The sequence below is a fragment of the Neurospora tetrasperma genome (genome assembly GCF_000213175.1).
Source record: "Neurospora tetrasperma FGSC 2508 unplaced genomic scaffold NEUTE1scaffold_1, whole genome shotgun sequence".
NCBI classification, from domain to species: Eukaryota; Fungi; Ascomycota; class Sordariomycetes; order Sordariales; family Sordariaceae; genus Neurospora; species Neurospora tetrasperma.
In genome coordinates, this window is record NW_009799099.1 from 594,890 (window position 1) to 614,949 (window position 20,060).

The 20,060-nt window shown below is 52.1% G+C and overlaps 6 protein-coding genes across 6 annotated transcripts; 2 read left to right on the top strand and 4 right to left on the bottom strand.

Annotated features, from left to right (window-relative positions):
* Nucleotides 1-49: 49 nt before the first annotated feature.
* NEUTE1DRAFT_143685 (uncharacterized protein) lies at nt 50-1,019 on the bottom strand (the record flags this gene model as incomplete). The annotated part of the gene is made up of 1 exon (XM_009849255.1): nt 50-1,019. The coding sequence occupies one exon, from the start codon at nt 893-895 to the stop codon at nt 50-52; it is 846 nt and encodes a 281-aa protein (XP_009847557.1).
* A 200-nt stretch (nt 1,020-1,219) lies between these two features.
* Nucleotides 1,220-4,269, bottom strand: NEUTE1DRAFT_127148 (uncharacterized protein; the record flags this gene model as incomplete). The annotated part of the gene is made up of 2 exons (XM_009849256.1): nt 1,220-2,475; nt 3,337-4,269. 2 exons carry the CDS (start codon nt 4,191-4,193, stop codon nt 1,440-1,442), a joined length of 1,893 nt encoding a protein of 630 aa, XP_009847558.1.
* Nucleotides 4,270-4,760: 491 nt separating this feature from the next.
* Nucleotides 4,761-6,302, top strand: NEUTE1DRAFT_127149 (uncharacterized protein; the record flags this gene model as incomplete). The annotated part of the gene is made up of 2 exons (XM_009849257.1): nt 4,761-4,927; nt 5,004-6,302. 2 exons carry the CDS (start codon nt 4,761-4,763, stop codon nt 6,115-6,117), a joined length of 1,281 nt encoding a protein of 426 aa, XP_009847559.1.
* Nucleotides 6,303-6,907: 605 nt separating this feature from the next.
* On the top strand, nt 6,908-8,695 carry NEUTE1DRAFT_56362 (uncharacterized protein; the record flags this gene model as incomplete). The annotated part of the gene is made up of 3 exons (XM_009848913.1): nt 6,908-7,222; nt 7,295-7,573; nt 7,662-8,695. 3 exons carry the CDS (start codon nt 7,004-7,006, stop codon nt 8,388-8,390), a joined length of 1,227 nt encoding a protein of 408 aa, XP_009847215.1.
* A 756-nt stretch (nt 8,696-9,451) lies between these two features.
* Nucleotides 9,452-15,972, bottom strand: NEUTE1DRAFT_127151 (uncharacterized protein; the record flags this gene model as incomplete). The annotated part of the gene is made up of 3 exons (XM_009849258.1): nt 9,452-9,699; nt 9,769-15,732; nt 15,799-15,972. The coding sequence occupies 3 exons, from the start codon at nt 15,970-15,972 to the stop codon at nt 9,682-9,684; spliced, it is 6,156 nt and encodes a 2,051-aa protein (XP_009847560.1).
* Nucleotides 15,973-18,194: 2,222 nt separating this feature from the next.
* On the bottom strand, nt 18,195-19,837 carry NEUTE1DRAFT_36333 (uncharacterized protein; the record flags this gene model as incomplete). Its single annotated transcript, XM_009848847.1, has 2 exons — nt 18,195-19,213; nt 19,261-19,837. 2 exons carry the CDS (start codon nt 19,835-19,837, stop codon nt 18,195-18,197), a joined length of 1,596 nt encoding a protein of 531 aa, XP_009847149.1.
* Between the last annotated feature and the right edge of the window lie 223 nt (nt 19,838-20,060).

The window sequence follows — 20,060 nt, forward strand, 5'->3', positions numbered from 1 at the left end:
GTTCCTTATTCCCCCCCCTGCCTACCAAAAACCCAGCTCAATCATTATTCTAAACCTCATTCCCAATCCTCCCCAAATCCACACCCGCAATCGGCGTCCCCGTTCCTGCTCCAGCCCCAGTCCCAGAACTCTCACCAGGCCCCCCAACCACCGCCGCCGCCGCCGCCGCCGCCGCCGCCGGAGGATTCGGATTCGCCTTCTTCCTCTCCGACGACACCACCTCCCCCACCATCCTCTCCACAATCTTGGCTTTTCCCTGCGCCCTCTTCAGTCGATCATCAAAATCATTCACTGCCTCGTCCGTGTTTTCTTTCGCTAGCGTGTCGGTCTCGACCAGCGCAAAGAGGGTAGTGATGTGTTTTTCTAGACGGGCGTGGTTTGGCAAGAGGCGTAGCTCTTCTTTCTTTTCTTTCCTTTCGGGTTTGTTGATGTTGGGGCCCAGGGTGAGGTTTTCTAGGGTATCTTCTATTTTTTGACGTTCACTCTGGCTCTGACTCTGACTCTGACTCTGACTCTGCTCCTCCTGGCTCGGACTCTGCTCCTCCTGACTCAAACTCTGACTTAAACTGTGAGGAGGTTGTTCTTGTTGTCGACCGGCTCGCGGTGACTGTTGCTGCTGAAGGAGGAGATGATGACGGCGTACGTCCTGCTTGGACGGTAACCGATTCGCCCAGACAATGGCTCGGCCATGCAACCGGCCGCTCTGGACAAACTTCTGGAACCCCTTTTCCAAGCCGAGCTGGCGGCCTTCGGTGCGGCCGGCCTTGGCGCCGTCGGAGACGCCTTGGGCGTAGCCTTGTTGGTAGAAATCTTCTTCGAGGTTGAGGAGGGAGTTTTCAAAGTCGAAGGGGTCATCGACGGTTGCTGGTGGTTGGCGGGTGTGGGATGCTGACATTTTTGATGAATGGGTGTTGATATGTGTGGTTTGATTTGTATGTGGTAGGTGATACTGAGTTCGTAGATGCGGTATACACACGCGTTTGACTGAGAAGCTTTTAACTGCAGTGGTTGGTTGATGTATGAATGGTTGTTGACGATATGGTGATGAAGGAACAATGAGAAGTTTTAGTGGGGTTGAATGAGAATGGTGGGGCGAAATTTGGTAACTCTGGCTTTGTAAGCTGTGGTCTGTGAGAAGTCCGACCGAGATATGGAAGACATGATTTCACCTGGAAAGGACCTCAACGTGTTGATTGCTTTCACTGTCAAGTCAAGTTCGAATCAGATATTTGTCATTCTGTTTTCATTGCTTTGATACAACTGTGCGTGAGTTCTTGAGTACTGATCACCAGTAGCTACCAAATGTAGTTGCAAGTAAACAAACCCCTAATCACCAACGGAAGTTTCCCAAAAACGCTCCAAACGCCATGTCCCCATATGCCATTCGCTTTTGAGACAAACAAAACAGACTTCCAACCACTCACTATCATTTCTACCCATCAGTATTTCCTCTCCTTAGGCAACTTTTTGACCGTCATACTCTCCACATCCTTAGCATCATAATAATGCCCACCAAACTCCGTCAACCACTTCGGGTCAATCGGAATCACACTCCTCACAAACTCCTTCGTCGTCACCACCAGCTCATGATAAATGATAACCTTTGGTGGTGGGTCCATCCCCTTGACCACCGAGCTCGGGTGTACATACACCGTCATGTTATTCTTCAGCGTCCTGTATCCATCTCCGCCTCGATTTAGCCTGGCGGCATTGAGGAAGAAGGCTGCTGTGAGCGCCCGTAGGATGGGCTGCATGTTGGAGACTCCGCCACAGGTAGATGTGGACCCTTCCAAGACGCGATCGCACAGCTTGGCGAGCTGGTCGCGCACGTCACGAGCGCGGGTGAGCGAACGCTGGGTGAGGAAGTTCTCCTTGGCCCAGATGGGGGAGTAATCGGCGTCGACCCACTGGTTGTAGACATTCAAGAGCGTCAAGTGGTCGCCGCCGTCCTTGACAGTGAAGCGGGCGCGCGCGCTATCGGCGTGCACCTTCTTGTCCTTGGGGCGGAAGAACAGAGTGGCTACTTCGCCGAGCATGGACACAATGGTGAGCATCTCGTCGACGCAGCCCTCGGCCGTGGCAGCGATGAGCGCCTTGGCTAGCATCGGTTCGGCGGGGAATTCGCCCATTTGCCGGCCGACGCGGGTAAGTTGGCCGGCGGAGTTGAGGGCTCCCAAGGCGTAGAGCATGTTGAGGGACTTGATGAGGAGTTCGGTTGGTGGGGGGTCAAGGAAGTCAAAACTCAAAAGATCTTCGATACCGAGCGCTTTGAGTTGGAGGACAACGCTCGATAACGAAGTTCGTTGGATTTCGGGTGTCGGTGACTCGTCCATTTCAGAGAGGTAAGCAAATTTGGTATACAGACGGAAGCATTTTCCTGGACGGACACGACCGGCACGACCCATACGCTGGTTCGCAGCCGCTCGTGAGCACGGCACAACGGCGAGCGTGGACTGCCCTGTTGTGCCGACGGGACTGAAGGTGTTCTCCTTGACGTAGCCGCAGTCGATGACATAGACGATACCGTCAATGGTAAGGGATGTTTCAGCAATGTTGGTCGAGAAGACCACCTTTCTAGCCCCTGGTGGTGTCGGCTCAAAGATCTTGGCCTGAAGCTCCGAGGGCATGTTGGCGTAGATGGGTAGAGGTATAATTTCGGGTACTCGACCCCCCAGTTTCTTTTTGATCTCTTCTACTCGCTCGCACGCCTTGTCAATCTCCTCTTGACCAGTGAGGAACACTAGGATACCGCCCTCTGGCTGTGTAGCATGGATCTGGAACACTGTCACCAAACTGGCTTCTAGGTAGTTACTCTCTGGTGCTGAAGTGTAGTATACGTCGACCGGATGGACACGACCGGGCACGTTGAAGATGGGCGCATCATCAAAGTACGTGCTGAACTTCTCGGCGTTAAGTGTCGCAGAAGAAATGATGAGCTTCAAATCCGGCCTCGCCCTAGTGAGATCCTTGATGAGAGCTAGTAGAATATCGGTATGGACTGTTCTCTCGTGGGCTTCGTCGATCATGATGGCCGAGTAACCCTCCAGTGTTGGCGACGTAACCATTTCTCTCAGAAGCATACCATCCGTCATATATTTGAGAATGGTCTTGTCGCTTGTACAGTCCTCGAAACGGATCGAGTAACCGACTTCCCTTCCAACCTTGACTCCCATTTCATCAGCCACACGAGCGGCAACACTCATGGCAGCAACACGACGCGGCTGGGTGCAGGCAACCTTCATGCCGCCCTCAGTATATCCAGCCTCGTGGAGATATTGGGGGATTTGTGTTGTCTTTCCCGAACCAGTCTCACCAACAAGAATAAGAACCTGGTACTCCTTGATGGCATCCAGAAAAGCATCTCGGTAAGCATAGACGGGAAGACTCTTGCGCACTTCTTGTATCGACTTGGCCGCTCTCTCGGCCGCCTCGATCTTCTCCTTCAAGATCCTCTGCTCCGGCGTTAGGCCGTCGGTGGGTTGTATAAACTTGGCCGCAGCATCACGGACAAAGTTGATGGCATCCTCGTCCAGCAAGAAGTCGTATTCTCCCCCATCTTCGCGCTCGCCGCGCGATGCGATTTGCGCCTTGGCCTTGACGGTCTGCTCGCGCTCCCACTCGTCGTATTCGGTAACCATCTTTTCGTTACCATACTCGTCTCTCTCGACATGGCGTTGGTATAGAGCCTCCTCTTTCTTCTTGGTGTCGGTGCCATATTGGTCCGGTAGGCGATAGCCGTCTTGGTAGTCGTCAATGCGTGCTCGCTCCTCGGCCAGGCGCAGAATTTCCCGGTTTCTCGCAAATTCGGCCTTTTCCTTTTCAGACAGACGAACACCGGATCGCAACTCGGCAGTTTCCTCAGCGACTTGTTTTCGTAGGAGGGCAAGCTTCTCGGCCTCTCTCTTCTTCAGGTAGTCGTATCGGGACTTGAGTCTGAGATCTGACATCTTGGGGTCTTCGCGATCGCGTCTCGAGTCTGATCGGCTGTCGTCCTTGCGTGGTGATCGCGAGCGGGACCGGCGTCGGGTAGAGTCGCTGTCATCGGGTCGCCTACTCTTGTGTCGGCGCGGCGACCTGGATCGATCGCGTTTCCTGTCCCTTTTGCTGTCTCTGTCTCGGTCTTTCCTGTCGCTCTTGGATGGAGCAGCAGGCTCATCGTCCATGGGGACGAAGGCATATCGTTTTGACGCCATTGGTGTGGTGTATTTGTTCGACCAACTGCGACAGTGACTCTGTGTTTGTTGACCAGATTTGGTTGGTGATGCCCTGCCTGGGATGGGAGGCGAACATGGAAACTGAGAACCTTCAGTTGGACGAAGGCATCACTGAACTGTCGACAGTAGGTAACCAACTGAAGCACTGAAATCCTTATCTTATCGACCTGCTGCACTGTCTCGTCCCGCTACGTTCAGCTTGCCCCGGGGGGTTACACTAGGCATGTGCTTGAGCTTCAGCGACCAGGGGTTCGGTGATTCCTTCCGTCCAATCAGCTAACATGCTTTGGTAGCGACCAGGTGGCATTATCTGGTGCTGGACTGTTTATCGCCAAATGTATAAGTGGAATCTTCCATACTTCCAGGTACCTTTTCGGCCTCGACAACCTAATTCCCCCATCGTGACACTTTTCGCAGTCACCACGTCGGTCACTGACGTGGAATGCCCTCGACACTCTAGTGTAATTCTAGTCGTTCTTTACCTTAATCTTTCTCATCATTGATTAATCTATCTTGTTCAGGAAGCACACAGCAACAGAGATCACCATGTGGTTCAAAAAGGGAGCCTTGCTGGCTCTCTTAACACTTGCGCAGTTTGCACTTGGTGTTGAGGACTACTACAAGGTTCTTGGCCTCGACAAGCAGGCCTCGGACAAGCAAATCAAGTCGGCCTACCGCCAATTGTCCAAGAAATACCATCCCGACAAGAACCCGTACGTTCTCTATCTATCTCTGCCTCTCTACCCTCCCCCTTCCCGATGGTCACCCACTAACGCTCACTTCCAACAGAGGCGACTCAACAGCCCACGACAAGTTCGTCGAAGTCTCAGAAGCCTACGAAGCCCTCATCGACCCCGAATCCCGCAAGATCTACGACCAATATGGTTACGACGGCCTCAAGCAGCGCAAGCAAGGCGGCGGCCAACATCACGACCCCTTTGATCTTTTCTCCCGCTTCTTTGGTGGCGGCGGTCACTTTGGCAACCAGCCCGGCCAGCGACGCGGTCCCAACGTCGAGCTCAAAGTGGGCATCCCCCTCGTCGATTTCTACAACGGGCATACTACCGAGTTTCTATGGGAAAAGCAACAGATCTGCGAGGAGTGCGAGGGCACGGGAGCGGCGGATAAACATGTCGATACCTGCGACGCCTGTGGTGGCCACGGCATTCGCATCGTTAGACACCAACTGGCGCCGGGTATGATCCAGCAAATGCAGATGCAGTGCGACAAGTGCGGCGGAAAGGGCAAGAGCATAAAGCACAAGTGCCCCGTGTGCCAGGGAACGAGGGTAATACGCAAGTTGGCGACGGTTGAAGTGAAGGTTGAGCGTGGTATGGCCGAAGGGTCAAGGATCGTATACGAGAACGAGGCGGACGAGAGCCCGGATCATGTTGCCGGTGATTTGATCGTTACCGTCGTGGAGAAGGAGCCAAGTCCAAACCCTGAGGAAAACAACCCGAATCACCTCGACGGTATCTACTTTAGGAGGAAGGGTGACGACTTGTTCTGGAAAGAGATTATCAGCCTCCGGGAGGCGTGGATGGGTGACTGGACAAGAAACGTTACACATCTGGATGGACATGTGGTTAGGCTGGGAAGGAAACAAGGCGAGGTGGTACAGCCTGGTCAGGTCGATACGATACCAGGCGAGGGTATGCCCAAGTGGCATGAGCATGGAGACAGCGTTTACCACCAGACGGAATACGGAAACCTCTACGTCGAGTATGCAGTGGTGCTGCCAGACCAGATGGAAAGCGATATGGAGAAGGAGTTCCGGGCGTTATTTGAGAAGTGGAGGGGGAAGATTGGCGTTGACCTACACAAGGACAGCGGACGGCCTGATCAGCCAGTGATGCATGACCATGATCATGATCATGAGGGGCACGAGCATGAGGAGTTATAGAGCAGGCGGCTTGATTTTATATAGGATTTATGTACCGACTATATGATACACGTTAATAGAGATCTAATGCCATTGGGTTTCGACTTGAGCATGTCTCGGTGAATATTTGAGGATCTGAAAAATCCAACAACCTTTTCGTGATGACTTCAACAACCCAAATGATGCACATACTTACTACCTTTGTCTGCAAAATCCTCAATCGATGGGACAAGTTGATGAAAGCCATCATGTGCTTACATAGTAAACACAGTGGCTCTGAGCCTGTAACGAGAATATCTGGCTGAGAACCGAACCACTTTCTACTTTTGCTGGCATGATGTTGGGTACATATCAGATCACCACTCGATGAACCACCGAGACGACAACCAACTGTTTGGATATTTCAGGGGTATGGCAGCTCAGGGGGGCACAGCAACTGCAGCCCGGGAGCTTGGGCCATTCTCGTCCGTACCTCCATCCACGGGGGCGAATTGTCAATTGTGTGGGACAGCGGTGAACCACTGGACTGTCCACTGTTCGTCCACTGTCAAACTACCCCTGGATGCCCACCGTTCGCCAAGACGCTCCAGGCTTGGTTGCCACTGCCTGCAGTGCGTGGAGGTGGTGTCCAGGTGGATCCCCCGCGTGTACAAGTAAACAGACAGATAAGGAGATCGGGACGAGAGTGGGCGTTGGCAGCGTGGTGCTACTGAAGAAAGTGGTTCGAGTTGGACCCTGAATTTCCAATTTCACCATCCTTCTCTCTCCTACACCTTCTTTTCCACATCTTTTTTTTTTTTTTTTGGAAAAGCTGGACCTGTCTGTCTTGTGGGAACTTCATACACGAATATCTTTCCCTCCCCACGAGTTCCGAAGGAAGCTATACAACCGACAACATATCTCGGTCATGGCCGCCTCCGCAGTAACGACGGCCACAACGGACTCGTCGTCCACGCAAAGGAAACAACAACAAAATGGAAAGCTAGACACCTCCTCCTCCTCCTCCTCCTCTGCCAGCGCCGGCGCCGGCGACCAGAATGATGCTCTCGAGAAGGACTTCTTCTGGACTTACACCGAGGAACCGCACCGAACACGTCGTATGGCCATCATCAAGGCGCATCCAGAGGTCAGTCAGGCCACTCATACTCCCGTTTCCAACATGATAAACATCTTGTATACTGACCGTGTGGTTCAACAGGTCACCAAGCTCTGCGGTCCCGAACCCCTAACGAAATGGGTTGTCCTCGGCGTCGTGTCGCTCCAGTTCCTGCTCGCCCACCTTCTGCGCGACACCTCCTTCTTCTCGTGGAAGTTCTGGCTCACAGCCTACGTCTTCGGCGCCACTTGCAACCAGAACCTCTTCCTGGCCATCCACGAGATCTCCCACAACCTGGCCTTCCGCTCGCCTACCGCCAACAGGCTATTTGCCATTGTCGCCAACTTACCTATCGCCGTGCCCTATAGTGCTTCTTTCCGGGTACGTTTACCTCCTCATTACCCTCTCTCTTTCCTGTTCTTCTAGTGTATATTACGAGCATCCAACTAACACACTTCTTACCCAACAGCCCTACCACCTAACCCATCACAAATCCCTCGGCGTCGACGGTCTCGACACCGACCTGCCCACCGCCTTCGAAGCCCTCTTCCTCGACTCCATCCTCGGCAAAGCCTTCTTCTGCACCTTCCAAATCTTCTTCTACGCCCTGCGCCCCATGGCCATCTACCGCGTGCCCTTCACCTGGGTGCACTGGCTCAACCTGACCATTCAGCTCTTCTTCGACTACGCCATTGTTTTCTTGCTGCCCGACTCCCTCTTCACCGCCAACTCCCTCCTCTACTTTTTACTCAGCTCCTTCCTCGCCGGCAGCCTGCACCCCACGGCAGGCCACTTCATCGCCGAACACTACGTCTACGAGAAGATCACGCCCGAAGCCCGCAACCCGGACAACAAGATCCCCGTCCCGGAGACGTTCAGCTACTACGGCCCGCTGAACTGGGTCACGTATAATGTGGGACTGCACAACGAACACCACGATTTCCCTGCGATCCCCTGGACGCGGCTGCCCAAGCTGTACGAGATCGCGTCCGAGTTCTACGAGGGGCTGCCGCAGCACCGGAGCTGGACGCATGTGCTCTGGCAGTTCATCTTTGACGAGGAGATTGGTATGCGGTGCAGGGTCAAGAGGAAGGTTGGGGGTAGGGTGGTTGGTGGCGGGAGTGTTAGCGCGAAGCAGCAGCAGCAGCAGCACCAAGCCAAGGAGGCCGGATGGGGAGATGATGAGATTGAGGCTTAGACTTGGAACTCTTTTCCTCCTTGACTCCTGTCTAGATCTGCGTGGCGTAGTAGAAAAAGTGTAGAGGACTTGGTGTATGTACATGTACGATGAAATGAACATAAGATTGAAACCACAGAGGTATTTAGATCTCTGGGTTGAATTGGGTTGGAGTTTATTAATGGGTTCGGAACGTCCGGCTTGGTTGGACTGAACTACACATGGATACAAATAAAATAGACTAAGCCAGCAAAAAGCTTTCCAATGGACATACTTACATATATTGATAAGCATCATAGAAAAAAAACAGACACAATCGTCCATATACTTACTCGCAGTAACATATTATGGACCAAAGAAAAGAAGCTGGCTACGTATACATCTATTTGACTTGACCGTCAGCTACAGTATCGATGGACGATGAGATCCACAGCTCCCGCCATGGGTAGCTATATTCCACACAAGGATGACCCATGCCACCCATCAGCCCCACAGCAAAGGGAAAAAAACAAAAACAAAAAAAAAAAAGGAAAAGGAAAAAGAACGACTTCAGTTTCTGAAGAGCATTTCGAAATCTCGATCCACCCAGGGGTCGAACCTGGAACCTCCTGATTCGTAGTCAGACGCTCTGCCATTGAGCCAGCGGACCTTTCTTTCTTGGTTGTTGTTTTTTTTCGGATATTCACCTTATGAGTATGGTCTGTCATGGTCATGCTCCTTCAGCAAAAGATCGGAACATGATCAATGATAGTACACTGCATTCCATCTTTCCTTATGTTGTTCTTATCTGTTCTATATTCCATTTGTCTGTCTTTCTGCTTGTGTGTCTGTTCGTGTGTGATATACCATACCTGTGATACTAAATAATAATCATAAAGAACAAAACACGATGATGATAATGATGATGATGATGCATCTGCTGCTGCCCCGTGTACCCAACCGACCGATCCATAGCGGCGAAAGCAACCCATAGCATGAAACCCTAAAACCTAACCAGCATAAGAGGGGAGCAGCGAAAAAAAAAAAAAAAAAAAAAAAAAAAAAAAAAAAGCCATACCACAGGTGACTACCTTGATGTCATGCGTTTCATGCTTGTTGATATCCATGACAAGAAGAATGGAAAACGAAGAGTCTTTCCTCTTGTCAAACGGAAACAGTAATATCGTTTCGTTGCTTCCATGGTCATTCAGACCTCAATAAAACAACATAACCCTCAATAGCCGTATCGCTCATACATTCCGTGATTCCATACCTATAACCGTGTTTGACAGAGATTGCAAGGGCCGTCGCTGCTGCTGCTGCTGCCCTACGCTTAATGCTTCTTGTATTTCTGTATTATCACACCAGTAAGCACAAAATCACTTTACATACCAGGTCAAAAAGGGACAATGAAACTCACCGCCTCAATCCTCTTCCGATGATTCGGATCCAACGCATTCGTCGCTCCCAACAACGTCTGCCCAATCGCCTTGGACACTCCGATCGCCGGCCTAAACAAAATCGTCGGCGCCTGCATCAGCACTGCCTTCGCCGCTCCCTGTGCGCTCGAGCTCTCCATCACTTCAGTGGGCACCGCAATGATGGCGTCTCTGGCAATGGCAATATCCCGAGATAAGCTGGCGTAGGCACCACGCATGCCTTGCATGATACCTAATGGTTGGTCGGCGTACAGACTGATTGCCTTGGGTGTGTGGTGATCTCCAAAGTCCTCTTCGTCCCAGACTTCGTAGTCTACTCCGGCTGGTACGCCGGCGGAGGAAGAGGATGGACCGGCGTGGTTATAGTTGGGTGGGTTCTTGGCCAGCATGCCTTCTGCGCCCTGAAGGGCGTATTGAGTGCCAATGGCGAGTTTGGCACCGAGTTTGACGACTTCGGTGCCCGTTGTCTTTGCGAACGCTGTAGCTCCTTTACCGATGCTGCGGAAGATTCGACCGTCCTTCTTATACTCCCGGATGGGTATCTCAATGAGGTCCTTGAAGCCCGATCCGGCATTAACGAGCGAGCGAACGGGCGCCACGCCGGCAAGGACACCAGGAAGTTGAGTCGACTTGACGTCGGCGGTCCAGATGTCGTTGAGCTTCTTGCCCAGCTTATCAAATCCGGAGACGCCATAAAGTATAACATGTCTCAACACCAGCCTGGAATCCTCAAGGATGACAAAGTTCATAAATTCTGTCGTGTGACCAGACCTTAGCCCGGCATAGTCAACCCGCTTCGGCTTGAAGTCCAACCGCACTGGCACATCACCGACCTCGCAGCGCTGAATAAACGGTACATCGCTCGACGATTGATGGATAGGCTGCGTCTCATCCTTGAACTCAAAGAACCTCGTGATGAAGTCCAAAGCGTCCTGGTCGACATGGAGTCTCAGTGGAAGTATGTTAACCTTGACCACGAGCTCCGTAGCCGGCAAGTCCGGGACAGGCTTGACATTGAGCACCTCAAGATGGACCATGTGCTTACTAAGCTCCCGTTCGCCGGCGTCGATGTCATACATGGCGAACTTCTTCCATGTTGAAGTCCGGATGTGGTCAAAGACGTCCAAGTCGTGGATGCGAACATCGATGGTATTGATGGTCTCGTTGCCGGGTGGGAAGGTCACTACATCGATGTTGACGCCCTTTAGTTCGAACGTGATCTTGTGGTTCTTGCTGCGGCTAAGCTTCAGCGTCTTGCCTCTTGGCCGCGATTGACGCTGTCCTGAAGCGCGGACAGTCGAGGTGGTGAATGCCGTGGTGGCGACGGACTCGGTTTCGGTGGTGGTGTCCTGATACTGCAATTCCTGGTTGATAGCCCGTCTAAGGTTACTCGGGTCACCGTTGGGTCCCACCGCGATATATATGGAGTTGAACAAGCAGTCATCAACGACCGATTCTTCATCTCCTTCATCCTCATAAGTGTGACGGTCAGCTCGGGCTTTACGTTCGTACGCCTTAGCCTCCACATCCTGGACCGCCTTGGTGATAATCTCCCTGGTGCGAACCCAGTCGTAACCATCATACAAATTCCAGATGACATGAACATCCCGAACGCAGATGACGAGAGGGCTCTTGAAGACCTTGGCATCACTCGACTGATCGTAAAGGTTTTTCCTCGAGTTCCAGCGGAGCGTTGTGTTCTTGACTGGTTCAGAAGAGAAGTAATTCTCCTGAATATCCAAGTCACTCTCACTCTGGCTGCTGGCCGGAGGCACGTCAAGGTTTGCAGTGCTAACCAGCATGCCGTCATTCGTATTCTCCACCTCAATATCGCCGAGTAGCGAACTGTTCGTAGCATCGAACAACTCCTCCGCGACACCATACCCCTCTGACTGGACTTCGAGATGCTCCGTGCTTCCTATGCCATAGTAGTCATCATCGTCTTCATTGCCACACTCGATGCCCTGAGCACCCGCAAAGTCATTGTCAAAGTCATACTCGCCCTCCGCTCTTCCAAACGCGTCAGGGGTAATAGACGCGAACAGATCCTCAACAGGCAACACGGACGTCCTGTACTTGATTTCCTTGCTAGGGGGAGTAGGTGGCGTGAGTGCGTTGGCCAACGAGATGAGCGTCTGCGTTGAGTCCGCACAAGTCTCGAGAACAAGCAAGTCATCGCGGACAGACACCTCTATGTGGGATTCCCCATTCTCGTCTTTGCCAACCTTGACGACGGCTTTTGCAGATGATATCTCGCAAATGCTGACGAATCCCTTGCTGCATAGCTCAAGAGCCTGAGGAGTGCTCATAGCTGGAGCGCGTCCTCGTGCGTTGATCTGGACGTCTTGCAGGGTTTTCACATCGTCAATGAGAAGAATGCACGCCTTCTTCAAGGTTGCTGTGGCGTCAAGCGTGCTGTCCTTGCCCGGTATGGCTTCCAGATGCGAGTCCGCCAGTACGATAGCCAGCTTCGAATCCTGACCAAGAGGATTGAGGCCAACAACACAGTCGCGGAAAGCTACATCAAGCTTGATGGGCTTGAACTCCTTTTCCACCAGTGGGCTCTCTGGCGTATCTTGTCTTCTCAGCGCAGCAGTCGCCTGGCCTCCAAGGTTCGCAACAGACGCAGTCAAGTTGGCCTCAAATTCCTCTGGAGTGGTGTCTTCCTGAATGAGCCCCAGCACGTCCATAATTGTCGGTACCCGGTAATCCACATTCAATCCGAACAACTTGATCTTCAACACCGGTTCGATATCGTCGATCATGCGCATCATCAAGACGGGCGCATTTGAGGAACCCGGAGCATGGGTAGTGGAAGTGCTAACCAGCTCCTCCTCGATCGGGCTGTTCTCGTTCCGATTGACCGTAATACCGCCAACCGCGACAGCCACCAACGACGGCACCGTGATCTGGGCGAGCTCAAGGTTTGTCAAACGCGCGTTTACAACTCCGAACCTGCCTCCAACGTCGACTTCACAATCCACGTTTGTGACCTGCCCAAGCGTAAGCAGCCCAGGCCTGTCATCCTCGGGCAAATACTTTGCGACCGTCCCTAGCTTGGCAAGATCCTCCACCAAACTCGGGATACAATCAAGCAAAGCCAAGTTGCCCGCCCTTACTTTGAAGTTCTTAACTTCTAGCCCAAGAACTCCCCCCTTCCTCCTCTGCCTTAGCAGAGTATCCACCATAATCTCATCTTCGTCCTCGTCGAACTTGACCTTTGAGGGAGTAATAAGCTCAAGAAGCCGTTCGAGGTCCCTGGTCCGAGGTGTCAAGATGTAGTCCAGCCTTGTACTATCCAACTCGAGTAGGACTGGCGCCCTAGCATGGGAATTCTTTACGTAGGGCCCGGAGAGCCTGATCGTTTTAAGCACAGCGGCAATTGCCTCTTCGCGGTGTACGAGCTTGAGAGCGCTCGTGTTCAGGACTGCCCTGCAGTCTTTGCCGATCACGTCCACGTGCACGCCATTGATGCGTACATCAATCTTGCTCCCTGACCGCTTCTCCATAGGATCAATCGGGGTTTCGAATCGGACGCCCCGCGTCTTTTGTGGGGGCTTCGCTGGTATCTGTACTGCCTTTGCTACGGAGTCCTCTGACGCTCCCATATTGAGGAAACCGCTCAGCCCCCCAAACCAGCTGAAAGTCTCGTCTAACCTCTGTAAATCGAGCTTTAGGTAGAGCGGTAGTGTTTTGACGTCAACCCGAGTCACATCTGGTGTGATGGTGGCCTTGACTGCGATATCCTTCCCAACAGATAGCATATCAACAGTTGCTGTGGATTGGAACAAATCAGCCTCGCCAGTGAACGAGACGATGGCTTCATCGGCGTAATTGAACGCGAACTTCTCGATGCTGACGTTTACTTCTGTTTGCGATCCGGACTGGTGCGTAAAGGCGTTCAAGTTCGTAAGACTCGCCTCAAGGAGGACATCTGAGCCGAAATCGGGTTTTTGTGTCTCGTATATCCTCTTTGCAGAGTCGGCCACACCAGTCAGCTCCTCCAGAAACTGCATCGTAATTTGCTCCAAGCAAACCTTGATGTCAGGTAAAATCGATTCGGTACTTGAAGGCTTGACTTCTGTCGCCTCGTCTGAAGACCCTTTGAACGCTTCCAGGAGCCGTGTAACAACCATAGCGAGCAAGAATCCCACTGACGAGTCGAACCGGAGTGTCAGAGGCTTGAGAACGATTTCGATAGCCTCATCCTGGCGATCTTCTTTTAGGTTCTCTGGGGTTAAAAGCGTCGACTGATCCGTAGTACTACTGTGAAATGATTGGTGAACCGAAAACGCTCCTGGAAGGTTAGGATTTGACTTTGCAAGATTGGTGACTGGTGCCAGAACCTGCTTTCTCGTTGAAGGGACATAGACAGATATGGAGTCCAATGATACGATCTCCTTTACCATCCTCGTAATCCCACGTGGTGTGGAAGTATCTTCATGCTGTGGCTCATAACCTTGGGCTGTTGGGTCTTGCTCGGGTATAGGTGTTGGGCTAGCCAGTTCCGAGACAACAGTGGTTGATGATTGCGGTTCACCTGCGACTGGATGGGTGGTTGAGAGGTCTCGCTCGGAGGCTGACTCGCCCCCTTCCGATTCAGCGCCCCAACCTCCAGGCATATAAGCTCCTGGCATCAGTGTCGAATGAGCATCAGAAAAAGCGCTCATGTACATGCTCTCAGCCTCCTCGTGACTGTAGAGATGTGACTGTGCGAGGTCCTCCGTATCAGCGCTTGGCGTATCGTCGTCCGACCGTACCGAACTGGCAGACGAAGAAGGCTCAGAGGGAGCCGGAGACACAGCACCAGAGGGCGTGGTTTGAGGTTGAAAACTTGTTGGAGGATGAAGAGAAGGTTCTGATCGGATTCCGCGCTCGTAGGACGACCAAAGTTCCGGCTGATGTTGCATGATAGCTGAGTTGGCATGGTCTTGGAGCATTGGTGTGTCATGTTCTTGGTACATTGAGACCCTCGGTGTTGAGAGAGGCGAAGATCCAGCAACATTCTCTTCGGCCTCTGGATGCTGAGCGTCGCTCTCATACGGAATATTCAGAGCATCTTCGCTATCTCGTACTTCGTATTGGCTCTGTGCAAGCATATCCAGGGCTTCCATCTGATCTGGGCTTATGCTCATATCCAGGCCTCCCACTGATGACTGCATCGAACCCAACATATCACGAAGTGTTGAGGGTACATCATGAGGTGCTGATCCTTGTGGTTTCACCAAGGATTGAGCTGACTGGGTCGGTTGGAGAGAAGAAAACACGTTCGCTTCCGTGATCAGGAATGCCCGGAGATTGTCCAGAAGAATATGGCGCTTGCCCTCCCTCGGTACTATGGCAGGCGAACCGTCTTTTTGCTGTCCAGGTGCTGTGACTCCTTCCGCAATGACCTCGTCTAACGCCAGCTGGAACGTAACAAGTTCTGTTGTCGAGAGACCGGGTTCGACGGGTACTTGCATGTCGAGTTGGAAGGTGACCTTGTGGATTCGGATCTGGAGCCTGTCCAAAATGCCCTGCAGGAAATTGGTCAAGAACGTTGGTAGTGACAAGCCTTGGCCAGTGCCGAAGGTGGCGAAGGAGCCATCGTCATCGGTTTCGGAGTCGCTCATGGACTCTGATAACGCCTCCTGTGCTTCTTCGGCAAGAGCCTTTTCCAGCCGTCTCTGCTCGTCAGTCGGGATTTCTGTCTGCAGAAAAGACTGAGCTAGGTCGGCAGCAGTTGGCACAACCTCGTCGCCGTCCTTGTGTGTTCCCTTTTTGTTTCTGGCCGTTTGTTCATCCTGCTCTTGCTTGGACGCCACCCGTATCCGAGTATCGACGCCTTCAACCTCGACTATTATTGGACTGTTGTAGATATCGACCGGTATTGTGATGCGGAGTAGGAGGACTTTGGCCTTTTGGATCTTGAACGTTGGGGGAAGGTTTGTGAGGGCTTCAAGTTTCTGTCAAGGGAGCGGCAGCAGGTGGTTAGTACGAAGGCAGAGTGGAAGGTGGGAGTCGACACATACGGATAGAATAAGTCCAACATCACGAAACTCTAAAACAGTATTTCGCCCAATAGCAAAGTTGAGGTTATCTAGATCAAGTGCCTGGGAGTCGAGGAGGTCTAGGCGCGCTAAGATAAAGCGAAGCAACTGCTTCGGTAGAAGCGAGTTGGCGAAGGACCGATAAAAGAAAGACATGGTTTCGTTCGTTCCTCTGCTCGCTCGTTATTATGTTTGGGTATCGTAGGCGAGTACTCGGGGAACGAAGTGCGAAGCCCGCGGTTGTCGTAAAGATATGCCGACAGGGTTGCCAAGGGTAGTTATGGTAGTAGTTCTAAGTGTAAAAAGAAGTGTATAAGTCTCGATGCCGAAGTCGGTCGGTTAACGGCGCCCAACTTCTTCAAGCAAATGTCAAGACAGAGTGAGATGACAAGCCTATGGGATATCGAGCGAGGATGACGAAGGGGACTGGATCACTGGAGAGCGTCCTCCAATGACAACAACCATCCAACAGGAAGCCGAATAGCGGTATGGACGAGGTAGCGCAAGACCGGGGAGGTCATGATTGAGCGGCGGGCATCGCTTGAGTTGTTGTATGTCTAACTAGTAGTTGGTCATAGAGGTATGTATGTATAGAGATGGTGCTGTGAGGAGGTGCGTGGTTCGGGTTGTGGTTGTCTAGTAGGAATACCTAGGTAGTAGTTCCTGGTCGGCTGCCTTATCCGTTTGTTGATAAGATAACGCGAAGCCCGGCGCTGGTGACGTTCACGGAGGGAGAGAGGGGACTGAATGGAGTGGCAGGCCACTGAAGAGTGGGAATCCAGTAAAACTGAATGGAGCCGGGCTGTTTCGTTGTCGTCGTTTCAGGAACACGGTGAAGCGGCAAGAGATGCGTCGGCGTGATCCAACTAAGTAAAGTCCTCAAGGCCGTGACTCAACCTTGACTGAACAACCTACGTAGGAAAAAGTGGTTGTAGTGTACAAGTAGGTAGGGAAAGAAGAAAGGTGATAAGGATGCGGTTGTTGAAGAAATGCGAATGTGATTGTGAAAGTGAACACCACCGTGACTGGACCCCAAAGGCGAGCAGATGGACGGGAAGAATGGAACATGCCCTGCATGCAATGTCCTCCGCTTGTAGGTATTGATTGGCAGTGAGACTTTCACACTGATCGCGCGCTGTGTTCCAGTGTTGAAAAGTCGTGGAAGCATTGGCGGGGATGCACCACTGTAACTGCATCAACCGGGCCTCCGTCACCATGGGGGTTCTGTCATCGGCGTCCGAAGTGGTGCAAGCACAACACAGGTCGCTGCACCTGTAGTAACCTAAGCGATCCCTGCCCGGAGCCGGTAAGAGCCATCCACTAGTGTACTCCCGCCGGCTGGGGTCACTGCCTAGGTAGCTATGCCGGGGTGCTGAGCCAACCCCGTGACAGCCCGGCCTCAAGGGGGTCAGTAGGTAGGTATCGCCAATCAGTTGACCTTTTCCGTCCATTTACATAACCTCCCCCCATCATCTTGGGCGGTCTCTTCTTCTTCCAATACCATGTGCTGGTCGGTCACGGTGTACTAAACCAACCACACTATGTAGCTTGGCCGCTCATCATGACCATCACACATTCGCTTCCGGTTATCATTAACAGAGAGACTATTTCAAGTTAGAACGTCTTGTTGGAGTGGCCAAGAACTTGTTTTTCTCTTCTTCAACCAAGGATGCTGGTCTGATATCAACACACAAGGGACACTGACCCTACTCAGATCTGCCCTCAAAATAACACAAAATACTACCCACTCCAAAATATCTACTTGATAATTTTCACTGCGTGTCATTGGCAGTTTGTAAGGTGTTTTGATGTTAAGCATGTTCAGACCATCCGTCTCTCATACTATGTATACCTAGAGGTAGGAAGAACAAGAGCCCCGCGAATTCACTGCCCGTGAGACTGTAGATCTATCTCCGGTTCCATCCAGGCCTTTTCCCAACCCCAAGTGCTCGGCCAATGTGTCAACAGGTGGAAATCACTGTGTAAACGCTGCATCAAGGGAAAACCCTAAAAAAACTGACGTCGCCATGACTTGTACGTACGCCTATCCGCATAGTATACACAATATTTACCATGTCCAAACGTCGCACAGATTGGCAACGGTTAGGTATCACTCAAGTGCCCGAGGTATCACAGATTCCGCAACACCGCAACGCCGCAACGCCATCGAAAGATGGATGATCTTTCAGACTCTATCTTGTGTACCCGCCCCCCGAAACCCGTATTCCCAACTTTCCCACCTCTGAATCTATCAAATAAGACCGCTGTCCGTAACCACAAACCAACATATCCCAAAACTCCTGCCGGCTGAACCTCATCTCCAAACCATCATACACGTTCATCCACCTAACACCCTTCCTTTTATCCTCATCTCAAAATCAAACAGCCGCCTCCCTCTCCCCAGCACCAGCACCAGCAGCAACCCCCCTCCCATACCCCTCCGCAATCCGTCTCGCCACATCCTCACCACTCCAATACGCCCCCGTCACCGTCCCCAACGCCACAAACGTCGCCGTATGTTCGCCCGCCATCCACACCCCTTCCTCCGGCACACCATGCCTCATGGTCAAAATGTCCTTATCCCCTTCCTGCAGTCCCACCTGGAAATTACAGTAGCTCCCGTTACCCGCCAGGTCATCATGCAGCCAGTCCGTGGCTAGACACCCGCTTGGCTGGCAGTTGGGATCGGTGGGGCTGTAGGAGGGAAGGAGGGAGTAGTAGGGTTTGAAGAAGTCGTAGAGGAATTGTTGTGCCGCCGCTTCGATTTGGTCTCGGGGGCTGCAGCCGTTCTTATCGGCACCGGAATCGGAACTGGAGGAAGAAGAAGAAAGGGAGCGGACCTTGGAGGTTACGTATTCGGACTCGGCGCCGTAGATGTAAAAGAGCAGAGTCGGGTGGGCGACGGACGGGTCGATGGAGCCGAGCTCGACGATCTCGTTGGTCCAGCGGGAGGGATTGGTCGCGGAGGCGTAGGAGGGCGAGAGCCATTGACAGAAACCTTTAACTGTGCGGTGGTTCTTGTTGTTATTGTCGTTGTTGTTGTTGTTGGAGGCGTCAGGTTCAAGCCAAAAGGCTTTGGGAAAAGAGATGTAGACTTTTTCGAGACAACCGTAGCCGATGCTTTGGATGGCGGTGGTTAGGCGGGGAGGGAGTGGGGGGTGGAAAGCCTGGAGGTTTTGCTTGAGCCAGCCTAGGGGGGTGGTGAGGACGAGTTCGTCGAACTCGTAGTATTGGTTGTCGGTTGTTTTGACTTTGACGGTGTTGCTGCCTGTGCTTGACTTGCCAAAGATTTCAGCGACTCTGGTTTGGAGTTTGATATCGGCACCGCCGTCTACGACGGGGGCTACAATCTTTTCCATGATTTTCCGGTAGGTGCCGGAGCAAAAGAGGTTTTCTGCTTCTTGTCAGTCTCGTCCAAGTTTGGGGGTAGACAAGTTCACATACCTCCGTCCAGACACTCCTCCAGCCAAAAGAACTTGAGGCTCTGTTTCTCAACAGGACTGCCCACGAAAGCGCCCCATAATTCTGCCATCTGGAGCACAATCTTCCTTTTCCTTGCATAGTCCTCTTCTGTTTCCGGAATTTGCTCTGCCACTTTCTCCTTGAAGAAATCCAAAAGTGATCGGTTACTGTCAATCTCGGCACTGTGCTTGTCCGAGTACTGAAAAGCCTCCGCAATGATATTCCACATTATTGTGGAATACCTCTCGCTTATCTTCGCTGGAAGTATATCGCCGTGTTCATCAAACACTGCTGCGTCACCGTCCCAGTTGGTCGTGATAGTGCCTGTCTCCTTGGCGAGCTGGAAGATGGAGTTTTCTTTCGTTCCATGAATCCAATTTGCTCCCATGTCCACAAGATGTCCGTTGGGGAGCTTTTCTTGATATATCCTTCCGCCGAGACGGTCTCTTGCCTCTAGAATGGTGACTTGGAATCCGAGTTCGAGTAGATAGCCGGCACTCCGCAAACCTGCCATGCCTGCTCCCACAATGCCAACATGGGGTCTTTTTGTAGAATCCATTGTGCCAGACTACTTCAATGTGAGTATATCTCGAATTAACAGAATTCCTGGGCCTATGTACCTTGCAAGAACTGTTCAGAATGCCGAACCGACTCGACATCTTGTCAAAACTGAAACTCGAGACTGTATGTAACCTGGATGTTTTCAAATCTTGATATATCCTCGAGGTGCTCTTATGGGAAGCACTAGCAACGGACATGGAGTAAGCATCCATCTTGGTCGA